General features: G+C 45.3%; 1 protein-coding gene across 5 annotated transcripts in view; it reads right to left on the bottom strand.

The window, feature by feature from the left end:
- The window catches only part of BBS9 (Bardet-Biedl syndrome 9), a 364,177-nt gene that overhangs the window by 51,155 nt on the left and 296,263 nt on the right, over positions 1-16,759 (bottom strand). For all 5 annotated transcript variants that reach the window (XM_027863821.1, XM_027863820.1, XM_027863818.1 and 2 more), the window contains one exon: positions 3,396-3,618. In XM_027863821.1, the coding sequence (XP_027719622.1) occupies positions 3,396-3,618 (223 nt within the window). The remainder of the gene's footprint in view (positions 1-3,395; positions 3,619-16,759) is intronic.

Here is a 16,759-nt window from a genome sequence, read left to right as displayed (position 1 = left end):
TCTTAGACAAACTGACCTATCAGAGAAAGGGGAAACAGGGGCATGAATGTACTTCCAGAACAGAAGAGACTTAGCTCAAAAACTAGAGAAACTGAAACTCCTGGGTTGTTTGGTAGTTATTAAGCAAATAACCATTATCTGACTTGTAGTATAGCACTCAAAGACTGAAATTTGATCAGTGTGTGCTAGAGTAAGGACTCAGATAGAGGGAAGACCAATCCAAGGGCAGACTCTGTTCTTTCTTCTAAGGCACTTGGCCCCTGGGTGGCTGAGAATGTCCTGCAGAGGAGACGGGAGAACACGGACTCAAGCTCCAGGGGAACAAGGAGATTTCTTGAGGATCTTGGGACAAAGATTTCCTGCTTTTTCTAAAAGGCCCATGTAAAGATTTTACACCAGGAAAGGCCAGTAGTACCCTATCTCCCCCATCTCCTCAGAGGAACGGAAAACCATAGGTTTCAACTCAGTTAGAAGCTGGAGGACAAAGCTGGGAGGCATTTAGCACACACTACGCGTGCAATACAATACGACCAGGCCAAACAGCATATAGCAGAGACAAGTGGGGAACAGCATAACGACATTAATAGACAATCTCAGCAGTCATGTAGGAGAAGGGTGAGCTGCCCCTCAATGTCCATGTCTTGGGCACTGGCGATCCCTACATGTATGACCCTCTATGTATGTGTCCTGTCTATATATTCCACACATGTTCTGAGCGTAAATCCATTCCTCACATGGGTGTTACGTGTGTTGGTGGGAAAGGGCATCCCAGATTTATGGGTAGATATTTTGTTGCTACATTTCTTACCATGCTATTTCATCAAATGCCTTTTTATTTTTTAGCTTTGTCTTCTAGCTGATTATTAAAGGTAACCACATTACCACATTGGTGGGGGCTCATGGGTTTTAGGAGATATGGATCTACAGAGTACCTTGAACCTGGGATAGCTGTTACTAGAGGACTTGCCCTCTGAATTAAGGAAAGTGCCCCCAGGTACTACACATGTAAAATCTACATTGTATATGTGTATCCATATGTGTGTGTGTGTGTGTGTATGTGTGTGTGTGTGTGTGTGTGTGTGTGTGTGTGTGTGTGTGTTGAAGCAAATGGGGCAGCCTCCCTACGGTTATCAAGAGCCACAAAAGGGATAAATCAAAGGGAAATACCGGACCAGATGAGAAAAGAAGCCACTGCGCTCTGAGAAGCCCCTTCTGTCTTCCCAACTCCTCATTCCTAAAGGAACTCTCCCCTCTGCTTCACAAGCACTCTCCCTCCTAGGAACACCCAGGCATAAGAAGAAAAGACCATACTCTATGATGGCAGTAGGGGTCTCCTCCGCCCAGACTCTCCCTCCCCACAATGACGCTAAGCTCCCCTTAACCACCGCTCACCAGCTTCCAGGCCAGGGCTTGAGCTCCAGGGGAAGTCCTTCACAAACAGGGCACCAAGATGCTTTCCCAAAGGGCCACATCCTGTGCTGGCCGGGCTGCCAGCTGCCCCTTGGCTGGGCTGAGCAAGAGGAGGCTGCCCCCACTCTCTTTCCTTCTTTCCTTGTTCCAAGACCGCTATTCTCATTCCGCCCAGCCCCACCCCCCAAAAGCTGTCCCCTTAAACCCTAGTGTTCCAAACACTAGGCTCTGAAGCCCACCAGCTTGGTCTTCAAGTGAACCTGGCTCCAGTACTTCATGACCCCAAGGGCTCCATGGATTAAGATGCTCTTTTCCTAGGAAGCCTCTCGGTACAGACTGAGAAATGTACTTTTAGATGATCTAAGTGAAGAGAGCAGTGTTTATCAGACCTTTTTCCTGGCTGACTACACATGCCACAAAGTTTTGGAGCACAGAGGTCCTATATATAAAGTTAGCAGAACTGACAATCACACCAATGCTCTGGAGCCAAGCACTCACAACAATGAACTGCTTATTCATTCGACATTGGTGCTTTTCTATTATTTAATTGCTCTTATAGCCAAAGCGAAGGGGAAGCCAGCCTTGGAGTCAGGAAGCCCCAGCGCTGGGTCCTGCCTCTGACCCAGACTGACTGCATGACCCTGGAAGAGTCACTTAGCTCACAGAGGACAAGTTACTGTGCTCCAGGTGCTGATCCTCACTGGTAAAAGGAGCTTCCTCATTTGGAGTTCTCTGTACCAAAGAAATCACAGATTTAGACTCCCCCCCCCGCCAAAGTTGTCTATTGTCTACTATTTTTCTTTGCAAGTGTGGAGCGCTTAACGAAAGGAATGAATGCATTTCGCTGCGTGGGCTAGCCTGGGCACCTAGCCTGAGGACAGCACATTTGCCGGGGGAAGGCAGCTCCTAGTTACACACATCGATCTTGTAGAAACAGTCCCTTTTGCCACCTGCTACTGAGGAGCTGCCGCATGTGTGTTTAAAAACAAAAGGGATGGGGCGGGCAGATGCCAATGTCTAAGCTATACTCACAGGCAGTAGGGCCAACTCATTTCTCAATTCTTTTACATTTTCATTTTTGTTCCAAGAGAAAGCAGAGTGGAGACAGGGAGAATCAGCAGAGGAATCCTTCATAGGTTAAGAGAGAAGAGACCCCTTGAGTCACCCCCTCATTTTAGGACTGAGGACATGGAAGCCCAGCAAAGTGAAGTCACCTGTCCAACGTTGTAAGTGTCAGATCCAGGGGACGTGCAAGCCGGGGGCATGGGTGGGAAGAGGAAGGCCATGCTGTCCCCAAACCAGGGCCCTGCTTCATTGGCGGGGGGGGGTCTAACTGCCATGGGAAAGAGACAAAGCCCCCACCAGGGTCTGCATTTACGCCACAAAACTTGACCAGTCTCATTCTTGGACATCCCTGAATGCTACGGGAGTGACCAGGGAGTGCTAAGAAGGACCAGGCCAAGCCTAAAGGCAGGAGGAGCCCCTCTGCTCTGGGACCCCTAGCCACCCAGGGCCATGCGGGCCAGGTGCTGACGTCGGCGCCTGCATTTCAGCCCATGGCACTGGGCTCAGCATCTCTGCCCTCGCTGACTTTGATGCCTGGGATCCAGGAGAGCCACAGAAGAGCCTCATCTGGGTTCCATTAGCTGGTATATTATTCTATTTATGTTCATGAAATAAGGTATCTTGCATTTACATTTAGTAAAACTTTACCTTAGTTTGATTCTCTAATCCACTTTTTATTGGTTAGAAGAAAAACAAAACATATCATGTATTCAAAAGCAAGGGGAAAAAAGACATACCATTCTAAAAATGTCCAGCAAGCAAATACCTCTAGAACATTCATCCAAGTAGTTAAGCTGGGATAGCTGCAGGAAAATGCGGGAGAAATTCTCTCGGCTCTCCTTGCTCTCACGTGAAATTGAAGCTCCAGATCTAACTCCGGGCAGATTCCTTTCCTCCAGGGACGGTCGCGTCTGTCTTACCTGGCATGACGATGGTCTGCTGAGCCGCGGCGTCGGTGCTGAGGCAGAGGCGGCCCCCTTTGGCGAGGCGGTCGCAGAGAAGGGTGATGTGCTTCTTCAGACGGCTTGTGTCCCTGGGGATGGTCAGCTGGCTGGTGAGGTTCAGGGCCTGCTCCTTGGAGCTCTTGGACAGGCAAGTCTTCAACAGGTGGGCCACAGCAGCATCCACCGTTTCCTCCCAGCCCTGAGGAGAGGAGTCAGGCGGCAATGGAAGTCAATGGGAACACGCTCACATGTGGGAACTGGGGGAGTTTCTACATGACTCCTAACAAAAAGAACAGGAGAAAGGTCCCTCCTAGTGTGTCAGGAAGGTTCTCTGGGTGGGATGCGTGGGATGGCAAGGACGGGGATTATGCAAGATGACAAGGTCTGGATGGGTCATGGCAGAAGGAACAGTCACCCAGGGGAAATTCCCTGAAGAATCCCAAGGGAAAATGTCAAACTTTCTACCATATTCACTCACCATTGGTGGCAGCAAGGGAACTAATTGTCTGCCGCAAACTAGAACGGGGCATTAAATAAAAGTATTTCACTTAGTCCTCCCCCAATACTTGAAAAGCTTACCCCAAGGGATCAAAAACTAGAAAAATAATGGCACATCAATTGTTTGCTGTTGTTGTTACCGTTCAGTCGTCTCAGTCGTGTCTGACTCTTTGTGACCCCATTTGGGTTTTTCTTAACAAAGATAATGGAGTAGTTGGTCATTTTCTTCTCTGGCTCATTTTACAAAGGAGGAGACTGAGGCAAAAAGGGTTAAGTGACTTGCCCAGGGTCATACAACTAATACGTATCTGAGGCCAGATTTGAACTCAGGTCTTCCTGACTCTAGGCCCTGTGCTCTACCCACTGCGCCACTTCACTGCCCATGCACAATAAAACACTCTCAAAACACTCATAACTTGGGGAAACCCACTTCAACCAGCACCAATACTAGAGGGCCTCCTGTGACATACTCGGTATTTCAAATAGACTTAGAAGTCCTTTTTTTAAGAACAAAATGCATTTTGATTACAGAATATTTGTGGAGAGCAGGTCCTCTCATTTTGCTTTTGGAGCCATTGCCAAAAACCAGTAAGTTTGGGGTAGGAAGAAACAATTATTTTTTTTAAACATATTTTTACAGTAGCCATGTTATAAAGAAGAATTAAAACCAATGGGAGGAACCACAAGAAAAAAGAAACAAAACGAGAGCAAATAGTATGCTTCGATCTGCATTCAGACTCCGGAGTTCTTTCTCTGGATGTGGACAGCACCCTCCATCATGAGTCTTTTGGAATTGACTTAGGTCACTGTATTGCTGAGAAGAGTTAAGTCTATCAATGTGAGTCATCACACATTATGGCTGTTACTGTGTACAACGTTCTCCTGGTCCTGCTCACTTTACTCAGCATCAGTCCATACAACTCTTTCCAGGTTTTTCTGAGGTCTGCCTGCTCATCATTTCTTATAGCATAATAGTATTCCATTACATTCATACGCTACAACTTGTTCAGTCATTCCCCAACTGATGGGCATCCCCTTAGTTTCCAATTCTGAGAAAGAATTTTTTTTTGTTCTAATTTAGAGACAGTAAGGTAGAACAGCAGATAGACTGCTGAGCTGGAGTCAGAAAGGCCTGAGTTCAAATAAGGCCTAAGACACTTGTAACTTGCTTAATCCTAGGCAAGTTACTTACCCTCTGTTTGCGTCAGTTTCCCCAACCTCCTAGAATTGTTGTGAGGATCAAATGAGATAATGTTAGAGATGTAAATGTTCATATTCTCTAAATCTTTGCATTATGCAATACTGGCAGCCAGATGAGGGAAGTGTATATGTCATAATTTGGGTTATTACAAAGGGTACTTTCCCTTTTTTACAACCAATGTGCAGCTCTAATCAAATCCTCCATCCACCCTGTTTCAATATTTGGTTGAATATTTCTTTCTTTTGTTTTGTTTTTGTTTTTGTTTTCTTTTGCTTTTTGCTAGGCAATGGGGTTAAGTGACTTGCCCAGGGTCACACAGCTAGTAAGTGTCAAGCATCTGAGGCCACACTTGAACTCAGGTTCTCCCGACTCCAGGGCTGATGCTCTATCCACTGCACCACCTAGCTGCCCCCTGAATATTTCTTTAACATAATGAGCCTCAGATCTAATACTTCTGGTACATAGGGTGATTATTAACAGGACCCAAATCATGATATAAATGTGCGTGTGATAAAACAAATGAAAGTCATCACAAAATGGTGACAATTTTGAGGGTAAACTTTCGGGAAACAAACCGTCATTCCATGGTGAAGAAGCACCACGTGGGGGCCCATATTCACACAAGGGTTTGTCTGGGTCCATCAAACACCCTCCCCCTAAAAAACCATTTATTTTTGTCCATTATGTTGCTAAATCGTTGACTTAGATTCACTGCTTAAATGAATATATTCTTTTGCTTTCTTTGACTGACCAAGAGAATTGCTGCATGACGGGAGGGGAGAGGGGAAAGCAAGAGATACCCAATAACTCTTCATCGGATTTCTGAAGTCTTTTTGATCTTCAAAAAGCCACAACCTAGCTATTCAATTCTGTATTAACATTACACACGGTATTTAGAGCTGGACGTGACCTTAAAGACCATGTAGGCCAATGCCTCCATTATACTAAAGAGGAAGGGGAGGCCTAGAAAGGTGCCCAAAGTCATGAAGAATAACAAAATGGAGAGACAAGATTCAAACCCAAGCCCTCTGACTCCTAATCCAACGGTCTTTCCAATTTCTCCAAACAGCCAAGTAATATGAAGATGGCAGCCACAATGAAATACTTGGAATTTTGATCCAAGTATTAGAACTCTCTATAAAATGTATGTTTGCCTTAGTTTCTCCATCTCTAAAATGGAAACAATAATCCCTACTTCACGGGGTTGCTCTGAGATTAAATGAGGTCGTGTCTGTAAAGTGCTCTGTACCCCTGAAAGCGCTATATGTCTACTGTTGTTGTTATTTGCTCCTGTGGTCCTTCCAGGGCATTTCTGGAAGAAAAGAGAAAATGGCAGATAATATATAAAAATTTACTGGGGAGAACTCTCTGAGATCTTGGATATCTTTAGTCATTTCCATACTTTGGCCATCTCCATGGCTCAAGACAGGTTCTGGAATGCTCATCTACTTAGAATTGGTCAGCCCTCGCACAAGGCTCAGTAAAATGTGGGTCAGTGAGCATGTACCCATTGGAAGTCAAACTAGCTTGCTCCCACCCATTGGCTTCCACGGTGTTGGATTTCCCTGGTTCTCTCTGACTCCTCCAGGCTCTTCCGTCTCCTATATACAAGTAATTGCTTCCCTAAAGCTCTTTTTTATTCTTTCATATATATATACACACACATATATATGTATGTATGAATGTGTATATACATATAAATATATGTGTGTATGTGTATGTGTGTATATATATACATATATTCTTTCCTATGGCAATCACAGTACTTGGGCCATCCCTTCTATTCAGGTGACACCCAGATTCCCCCAAAAAGATTTCCTTGTGGATCAGCATACAAATTTTGCTTATGATTCCCCTAAGTAACTGATGTGTTTGATGAATATGTTGTGAAGGATAAAGCCGAGTATGGCCTCCAGTTACCTAGTCAAGGCCAGTAAGACCTGAGAATTTATAAAGCTACAAAAGAGCCCTGGGGGTCAAAGAGAAAGAAAAGGACATACAGGAGAGATGAGGTAGAGGCAGAAACAGAATATGACCCATTATTGAATGGTTACGGGAGAAAGTAAGAGTTAGGAGTCAAGGACAACAATTAAGGTTATGAACCTGAGGGATGGATGCCCTCAAAAGTAACAGGGATGTTTGGAAGAGGGTGAGTTTAGAGGAAAAAACAGTTATGGTTTAGACATAAAAAGTTTGGGATGCTCACAGACATACAATTGGAAATGTCCAATCAACAGCTGGTGATGAGGGACTAGAGTTCAGGAGTGAAGTTAAGGCTAGATCTACTGATCTGCAAGCCACTCACATAATCATGACAACTAGACCCATGGAAACTGATGAAGTCACTGAGAAAGCATATAGGGAGAAGACAAGAAGAGCTAGGACAGAACCTTGGGGTTCTACCCCAGAGGTAATAGATAAAATACAGAAATGATGGTCCAGCAAAGGACATGAGGAGTGGTCAGATGGACAGGAAGGAAACCAAGAGAAAGCAGAGCCCTGACATTCTGGAGGAGGCACTATGTAGGGAGAGATGATAGTCAGTGCTATCTAATGCTGCACATGGTTCAAGAAGGATGGGATATGAGAAAAGGCCATCCGATCTGGTGATTGTGAGAGCATTCACACCTTCGGAGAAAGCAGTTTCTGTTGAGTGATGAGACTGGATGCAAAGGGTTTGGAAGAAAGTGAAGGGAGAAGTGAAGTCTCCAAAACTGGCTTTTAGAGAAAGGGAAGAAAGATATGGTACAAGGGCTTGCTGTGCTTGTGGAGGTCCAGTGAAAATATTGGGCATGTTTGCAGGCAGCAAGAAAAGAAGCGGTGGACCGGGTAGGAAGTCAGGATTACAGAGCGAACTGAGCTGGGGAAAGCGGGCAGAAATCGAGGCATCCTTGATCCGTGACCCAAGCAGCTGACTTCGGCAAGAAACACCTCTCTGTCAGGGCATGGAGTGAAAAAAGAGGAGACCACGGGAGAGCCACTCTCCATCTGAAGCTTGCTTGGTTCCAACTCCTCAGAACAAGATGTCCCCAGGCCAGGTACCCCTGGGGTCTCCCCCCCTTTCTAGCTTCCTTTGGTGTACTGTCTTCCCCCATTAAATGGTAAGCTCCTTGAGGGCAGGGACTTCCTTATGTGTCTTATATGTATTCCCAGGGTTTAGCACAGTGCCTGGCACATGGTTGGTGCTTAATAAATGTTTAAGTGAAGAAATGAACTGAGACAATATCAAGGGGTTTTGAGACGCTGAGAAGATGAAAAGAGGGGGTTCACAATTATCTGCTCTGATTTTCCTGATGACTTTAAGACTACTGTAAACATAACTGCACCAACCCTGTCCTGTCTTGTGAAACAGGTATTATTATCATCCCTAAATATATTCTTACATTCTCATATTCTCTCTCTCTCTCTCTCTCTCTCTCTCTCTCTTCCTCTGTCCCTGTCCTCTCTCTCTGTCTCTCCCCTTCTGTCTCTCATTTCTCCTCTCTGTCTCTTTCTTTCTCTGTCTCTCTGCCTCTGTTTCTCTCTCCACCCACTCCACCCTCTATTTTAATTATATGAAAACTCCTCCACCAATCACTTATGCAGAGCTTCACTACCTCTTCAGGTGGGAATCCTTCATCTCAATTCACAGTTGTAAACTCTCGAGGTCTCATTTGAGATTCATCTCTTCTGAAGCTTTATCATGGCACAGCAGGACATGTCCCCAAGTTTAGCTGGCTTCTTCATAAAAGAGGAATAATAATATTTATAATCACTAGTTTACCCAGGACATATGAAGCTTAATCATCTATGATGTACTTTGAAATTCTCAGTAAAAGGTCATGTGTGAAATATTTTTCTCCTTTTTTCAAAACTTGATTCTAAAAAAATACCACTTTAGGACTGAAATCTCCATGCAAAGTATGAGACCATTTTTTTCCCCTTTCAAATTAGAGATAAGCCCCTTAAAACAAGTTTGTAATCCAAACATCATCACATCCTTCATTCCCAAGGCATAGGAGAAAACACCCAGAGAACATTTATCACCCAATATCAGCGCTCTGCACTCTAAGAAAGAGAGAGGAAAAGAATCTGATTGAATAAACAGAGATTATGCCCTAGCCTGGTTTGGGGGTGAGGAGAGAAGCCTCATAAAAATGGCCTTTCATTAGATGTTTTAGGGCCAAACAATGTTCAAGTCTCATTCATTTATTTTGTCAACTGGCCTTATACTGTCTGGGCTATCCAGATAAGAAGCAAAAGTTGTTGTTTTCACGATGAGCATTACAAAAGCTCACATACGCAGTAATAGATACTTAAGCTTAACTCTTCTGAGGAGGCCATAATGAAACTCTTGAAAACCGTATCCAGAAAATGATGGGCCCTTTTAGCCCCACAGGCTTACACTGACCCAAGAATGATGATTAGTAAGTTGACTGTAACAGTCACACTCTTTCATATCAATCTCATCTCTTCCAATGGAACTAAAACGACTTGTGTAAACTTTGGGATTATTTCTTTCTCAGGCATTTTGGACAAAGCCAAGTCTAAGTGAGAACTCGGTAGTGAAAAAACTGCAGTGAATGGAATCTGAGCCACCCAGTTTGCCAATCTCTCTGGGGAAAAAAAAATGGAGGTCCATTTATTTTGAGTGGATCAAAATCCCAAAGTTCTTTGTTAAATTCAGGCTAACTGGCCTTAGTGGAGCTTAGATAAAGGACAATTACAAAACAGGAAAATACCCTTGCACAGTTCTCTTCTCCACCCTCCAAACACACACACACACACACACGCGCACACACACACACACACACACACACACACACACAGCCCTGGGAATCCTTACCCTATCTTATATCCAAAGGTTTTTTTTTTGACATCCCTTCCAACCAAGACCTGACTGTTTCAGCCATAGGAAGACAATGCAGTCCTGTATCTGCCTTACCCCAGGCCCGCGATATCTGATGGCCTCCTACAGAGGTTTTGATTGAAGGTTTAGAGGTGGTTTCAGGCTCTGGGACTCTGAAGAAATGTTAATGGTGGATAATCCAATGAATAATGAAGATAAGAGGGGAAGACAGGCACTCTTGTTATTTGATTAAATGCTCCAGAGAGTGGAAGAAATCTAAGGGCCTAGCTTTGGACACACGTGGATCCAACCAACACTGAGGTGGGGTAGGGAACTTTGGGGGGCAGCGAGGGGACTGTAAGGCAGCAGTCACATGATTTCACCCTCTGCCCCCAAGCAGCTCTTCCTCGTGAGAGGGGCAATGAATTCCCTTGAGTTTCACCTTGTCTAATGCACTCTGTTAATCAGCTTGCCCCACACACGGACTATTGGATTGCACTCAGTTCCAGCACCCAGTGTCTGGAAGGCAACATCACTTGGATACCCATGCAGATCAGCCCCTTCTCTACACTGATCCTTTCCTAGAACCACCTAGAACGTGAAGAGGCTAAGTGACCTGCCCAGAGTCACAGGGCCAGGAGGTGACTAACGTGGGACTTGGGCCTAACTCTAAAGTCAACTCCACCCCATGCCGCTCCTCTGGGGTGGAAGAAAACTCAGCAAGCTAAGAGCCAAGAGACGTGGCCACATGATGTAACACAAGCCACCCCACCTCTCTGCCTCGGTTTCCTTATTTGTAAAATGAAAGAATTAAATCTCACAAGCTCCTCACACTAAAGTCACTCCAATTTACAGGCTCTTCCCTCTCACTCCCAGATCCAGCTGACTGCCGTGGCTGGTTCTCAAGGGTTCCATTCTCTCCACTTCCACAACTCCCACCCTCTCACCTCTTGCCTGGACTGTTGCCATGGCCTCCAAATCCATCCTCCTCACAGCTGCTAAGATCACCTTCCCATGGGATGCCTCTGACCACACCACTCTCTGGTTCAAAAGCCATCCATGGCTCCCCATTGCCTCTAGGAAAAGCACAAAGCTCGGCACCTGAAGCTCATCTGGCTTCCTTCCAACGGTGTTTCACAAGACTCTTCATCAAGCGCTCTAAACTCCAGCCAAACTGGCTTACTCACTTTCTCCAAAGCTACCACACCAAGCGAAGAAAGAAACAGGCTTGGAACATCTACTACGTGAGGAAGCTGATTGTCTTGGAGCTTGGAGACGGGATGAACGGCCCCTGGGGCCACGTCTCCATCTGAGTGTCCCAGTTCTGAGTGGTGTAGAGGCCCATGGTCTCAGACCGGCTAGTGGGGAGAATGGGAGCAGGGGAGTGGCAACGTCCCACGTAGTTAGTGGGGATAGACTGGATGGCCTCACCAAAGCTATCTGGGAAGCACAGAGGCCTAGGACATCATATCTACAGCGTAAGGTGGTAATGCCCACAAGTCTTGAGAGGGCTGCAGCCCCAAGGACAGGGTGGGGGCACTCAAGATGGCACCACCGGGGGACTGCGAAGGTGGCAGCACCTTAGGTGGGGTACCCACACATGAGCCATGAGCTCCCTGTACAGTCTCAGATCAGTTCATAAAGTTGGCAGTGCTCAGCTGGCTCATGGATGTCACAGCATCAAAGATGTCTGGTAGGGGACAGCGGCACTTGAGCTCTGGTGGTATGTCTGGGGGCGGGATGGTAGTACATCAACATCAATGATGGCTCCCCTCTCGGACGTATTCCCAGAGCTTAGCACAGAATGAGTGCTCAATGAACCCTTGCTGGCGTGACCTGACACGCCAGTAAAGCTTCAGTTTGCTTGGTTCTGGAGCAGCAATTGGCTAATTGAGATCACCTGCAAAGCATTGGAAAGCTCATCTCTTTAACAACAACAGCAACAACATTCACATAGTACTTTAAAGTTTGCAAAGCACTTTACAAATATTCTAATTTTATCCTGACCTCAACCCTTAGAGGTAGGTATTACTATTATTCCTGTTTTACAGGTGAGAGAACTGAGGCTGAGAGAAACTAAGTGACTTGCCCAGTTCTCACAGCTAATACATGTTGGAGGCAAGATTCAAACTCAGGTCTTCTTGACTCCAAGTCCATCCATCCATTCGGGCACTTAGCTGCCTCTTATTTCCACTTGGGATGCAAAAGTCTGTTATCTTTAGTCTCAGGAATTTGGGGGCTATGAATATATACTGCATTGTCCTGAGGTAAGAAAAAACTAGTAGCAACAGTGAGAGATGGCTCCCAATGTTTCCAGGCCTGAAAAAGAGTAAGACAGTGAGAAAGTGCCCAGGTGAGCAGAATCAGCAGGGACAGAACAACAGAGGAGGATACTTTGTTAGCTTAATGGCTGGCAGCCCCAGGCCGAGGGAATGACCTTGGGGGAAATGACTTTTTAAAAGAAAATGTCGGCTGGAGAGACTTAACTTTCCCGATATTCCTTTCTATGGGCAGTGTCCATTCATTCACTAAAAGGAGAGCATTGGCAACGATACAAGTCCTAAAGGACAAACATATCTTTATGACAAAGGCTGGCCCAACCAGACATCATGAAGTGCAGTGTGGGGGTACCAAGGCCGGGCGACTACACTTCATCTGCTAGCTGAGCTATCAGGGCCCCAAATTCTCCTTACTGGCGAGTCAGGTGCCACCTGATGACCACATGCATCTTGGGCGAGGCCAGTACCCATTTCCCTGCCATGCTCCCTGCTTTCCTTGGTAATACCATCGTTAATACCTGATGCTTTATTGCTGGGTCCGCCACTCCCCAAAGTCCTTGGCAAGGTCATAGTTAAGGGTGATTCTTTAGATCTCTGTTCCCAGCTGGTAATGTCACTCGGTCAACAAACATTTGCTAGATACTTTATATGAGGCAGTACATGGTTGGCAACCAAGGGTTTCTAGCTAGATTGCTTAAATGGGGAGGGGGTGATCTAATAGCTCCCCCCTATCCACCACCTAACTCTGGCTAGGGGAGTTAGTCTTCCAGTGGGTCACAGATTAATGGGGCAATGTTTCATTACTGAATAGGGAAGTATGCCCTTCTTAAAATAATGTCTTTAAGTATTTGGAGGAAATGTTACATTTCAATCAGAGGTTAGTGAAAATAAAGATATATTTTTTTCTCCATCCAAATTCATTAACCCTCTGAAATCTATCCACCCCAAGGGACCCCAAATTAAGAACTCCTGATCTACAGAGAGACAGTCTATGGGGAGTCATGTGGACTGGACCGAGGAAGGTGACTTTCTGTTCTTTTAATAGGGCCTAAATCCTAAATCTGAGGTAGCCTTGACCGCCCTAGCTGGGCTATTGACCAGTGATAGGAAGATTCAAAAGCAGGGAGGATCCACGCCATGATGTGGCCTAGGTGGAGGGCTGGAGTCGGGGTTATCCCATAAAGTGCTTGGCGCACATAAGTGCTTAATAAATGCTTGGTGACAGATTGATTGGTAAATCAAATAAAATAATCAAAATGGACAGACCAGTATAAATGAGATTTGTACAAAATCCCTGTAACTTCAATTGAAAAAAATGTATTATAATGCAGTTCTCTCAATAAAAAATACTATCCCCAAAAGGGCTCTTTTCCTTTAAAAGGTCACCAACCTCCAATTTAAATGACTTGCCCAAAGTAGTGCAGCAAGTTAATGGCAGAAGCCAGCCTAGAACCCAGGTGGGCCGGTCCTGGCCGTGGCTCTTTCCATTACTCAGTGCTGAATTTTACTGCAAGATGTTGCTGCGTGTTTGGAGAGAGGAAAAACTGACTGCAAACAAAAATGTTGTTATCAATAAACCACAAGGTATATATATCCTCTATTCTTGGACAAATACAGATTTACTACATCATCAAAAACAAGCACAGACTAGCAATGTGGCTGGATACTCATTCCTGCCCCCCCCCACCCCCTTCCCTGGTGTGCCGTCCACCCCTCGTGAGAAGCACAGCAACAAGCAGGCCTTGCTTTAGCTCTGTCTGCATACTAGGTGACAGCCTCGAGGCTCTGGCATCTCCACTCCTACCCTCAATGTGTGCAGATTCCACATAAACAGGGATTCTCAGGGGGGCTAGCCTCAAGCTCCCGAGATGGTGCATTGACTAAGTACACATTTGGGAGGGCTCAGCCACCAGAGCATCCAGACAAAGCATCTAGGGATCAACTCCCCTCAAAAACCAGGGTGGATCCTAAACAACCACAATGAGGAATGAGTGACGAACGCTGGAAAAAATCGCCCAAATATGCCAAACCACTCACTTAAGTACAAAGCAGCACAGGATTCTTCTCTTTCTTTTCCTCCTCTCCCTTTAATTAATTTGAGCTCCAGGGACCACCCAGAACCTTCAGCTGCTTTTGGATGTGGCTGCCTTTCTCATCGTTGGTCAAGGCCATCAATGGGCATATGGTACCCTTTCTGGTCACTTCCCTCTAGAATTCCAGTTGGGGTTGTGGTAGAGGGGAAGCAAACACCTGTAAGGTTGTGGTTAAATGGGCGAGGCCGCCAATGACACAACGGTCCTCATGGCAATGTGGCAAAGCTTCTTCCTCTGTAAAATATGAAGGCTGGACCAGAAGACCTCTAAAGTCCCCTCCAGGTCTAAAGATCTTTGACCAAAGCCTCCATCATGAAAGCACAACCAAAGCCCATACCTCAACATCACTGAGCAAAGTGTTAACATCATGATAGGATTTGATCTGGACTCCACAGGCCTTCCACCACCGCTTCTGAAAGCACAACTAGCAACTCCTAAAGAGTCCCTTCTTTTCCAAGGAGGGTGGAGAGAGACACTGCCCGAAGGGAACAGGCTCTTCGTTTCCTGGGGGTCTCCCAGAGGGAATAACGTTCTGAGCCAGGGGCCTGGATTGGAAGACCTCCAAGGGACCTTTCAGCCAATCAAGAGTGGGGCCCAAATACCTCGGCTTTTAAAAGTGAAAAATACAAACACGGGGCGCTCTCCATTTTGTATTGGGAAACAAAGAGGTCAGTGACTACATGTTTCACTCTTCAACAGGTTGTTTTGGTAGTACTGAAAGAAAGAGAGAATGGTAGGAGAGAGGAGAGAAAAAAAGAAGAGAGGGGAGGGGAGGGAAGGAAAGACAGAGGGAGAAAGAGGTGAGGGGGGAAGAGAAAGGAGAGAAAAGGAAAGAGACAGGCATGAGGAGAAGAAAATGAAAGCACGCTTCTCCATCCTGAATATATATGCATATAAGTATATGTGTAAACATGCACATATATATGCATTTCATATACATAAACACACACACTTTGTATGTGTATATATATACATACATACATGCACATATACATACACTTTATACACATACCTATGTGTGAAATATATCCTTTCTACTTTACATCACATTATATTAAAACGGCCAAATGAAAGATGGGCCAAACACCTCACGTTCCTTAGGGGAGGCTTCTTTCTCACTGGGTGAGAAAGGGCGAAATGAGCCCCTTATTTCTTTTTATAAAGAAAACAGTCATTTCCCAGCAAAACAGTAGGACCACATTCCCAGTCAAGTCAGCAAGATTTGAAAGAAGCTGATACATGCAGAGAGGGTGGACATGGTTTGGATCCTGACGTCCCTGGAAACTGCGTGGAAAAATTGTTGGCTCTGGACTGAGACTCGATGGCTATAAAGCCACAAAGGCGTATGGAGGGAGACCCACTGCCAAAACTAGAAATTGGATTTTATTTGCTTGGAGTCTGGAAAAATTGGCGACTCTAAACAAAAAGAGCTAAGCACGTCACTACTAACAGGACCCACAATTTCATCAGCAAATTTTTATTCACTCTTGGGGACAGTGCAGGCCTGTCCACACGGCTATCCCAAAGCAAATCTCGGCTCGACCGAGTTTCATTTTGTTGAGTTGATGCTGACGTGCTTTGGAAGAATATAAATCCTAGAGGGGTAGACCTAAATGTGGCCACCTGTTATAGCGCTGCATTTTCTCCACAGAGGCAAAAAGACCACCAAGATTCATCTCTTAATTGAGTAGAAAGTGCTTATGTTTGGCTTCACTGGACTGATGGGGAAGGGGTTAGGAAGATACATCAAAACAGGAAATACACAGGCCCCAAACCAGAACTACAGTTCTTCAATGTAATGCACCAAAAAGACTCAGAGGGCCTAACCCTAAATATCTTTTTAACCAAATAAAAGAAGGAAATAAGGCAAAAACTCATCCTTCCCATTCTGTGAGAAAATGTTGTTTAGTTTGGAAGTTACAACAAAGTCTTGAAATAGAAAAGATCAAAAAGTAAAATGAAGCCAAATGGGTCTAGGAGAAGATTGGTATGATCCCCTAGATTAGCGACAAAGCAGCATGGACGACAGTTCAACCCAAAGGTGGCTTCCGTTGAGTAAATGAGAGGAAAGTGCTATTTCCTCAAAGTCTATTGGGCCAAAAGGAGATCCTGGGTAATGCGCGGAATGGAATGCCTCCAAGGGCATTGACACTGGTGCAAACCCATAAGGCACAAAACAAAGCGTTGTCTAAAAAAATGATAAGTAAATAAAAACCTGCCACGAGCTTGTTTGGTCAAGAAAGCAAGAAAATCAATTAACTCTGGACACCAGATCAAAGCTGATGAAATTATAAGCCTGTCATCAAACATGTGAGTCTTGTTTTCCTGCAACTCTATCGTCGTCGTCGTCTTCGTCTTCATCTTCTCCTCCTCCTCCTCCTTCATCCCAGCGGCAGCATTTCTATTGTGCTTTTGGGTCTAGTGCCTCACACCTGTCCTCT

Source organism: Vombatus ursinus, unplaced genomic scaffold (genome assembly GCF_900497805.2).
Source record: "Vombatus ursinus unplaced genomic scaffold, bare-nosed wombat genome assembly UNPS02014773.1, whole genome shotgun sequence".
Classification (NCBI taxonomy): Eukaryota; Metazoa; Chordata; class Mammalia; order Diprotodontia; family Vombatidae; genus Vombatus; species Vombatus ursinus.
The sequence above is the reverse complement of the archived record's forward strand: the minus strand, read 5'-3'. Positions and strand labels throughout refer to the sequence as shown.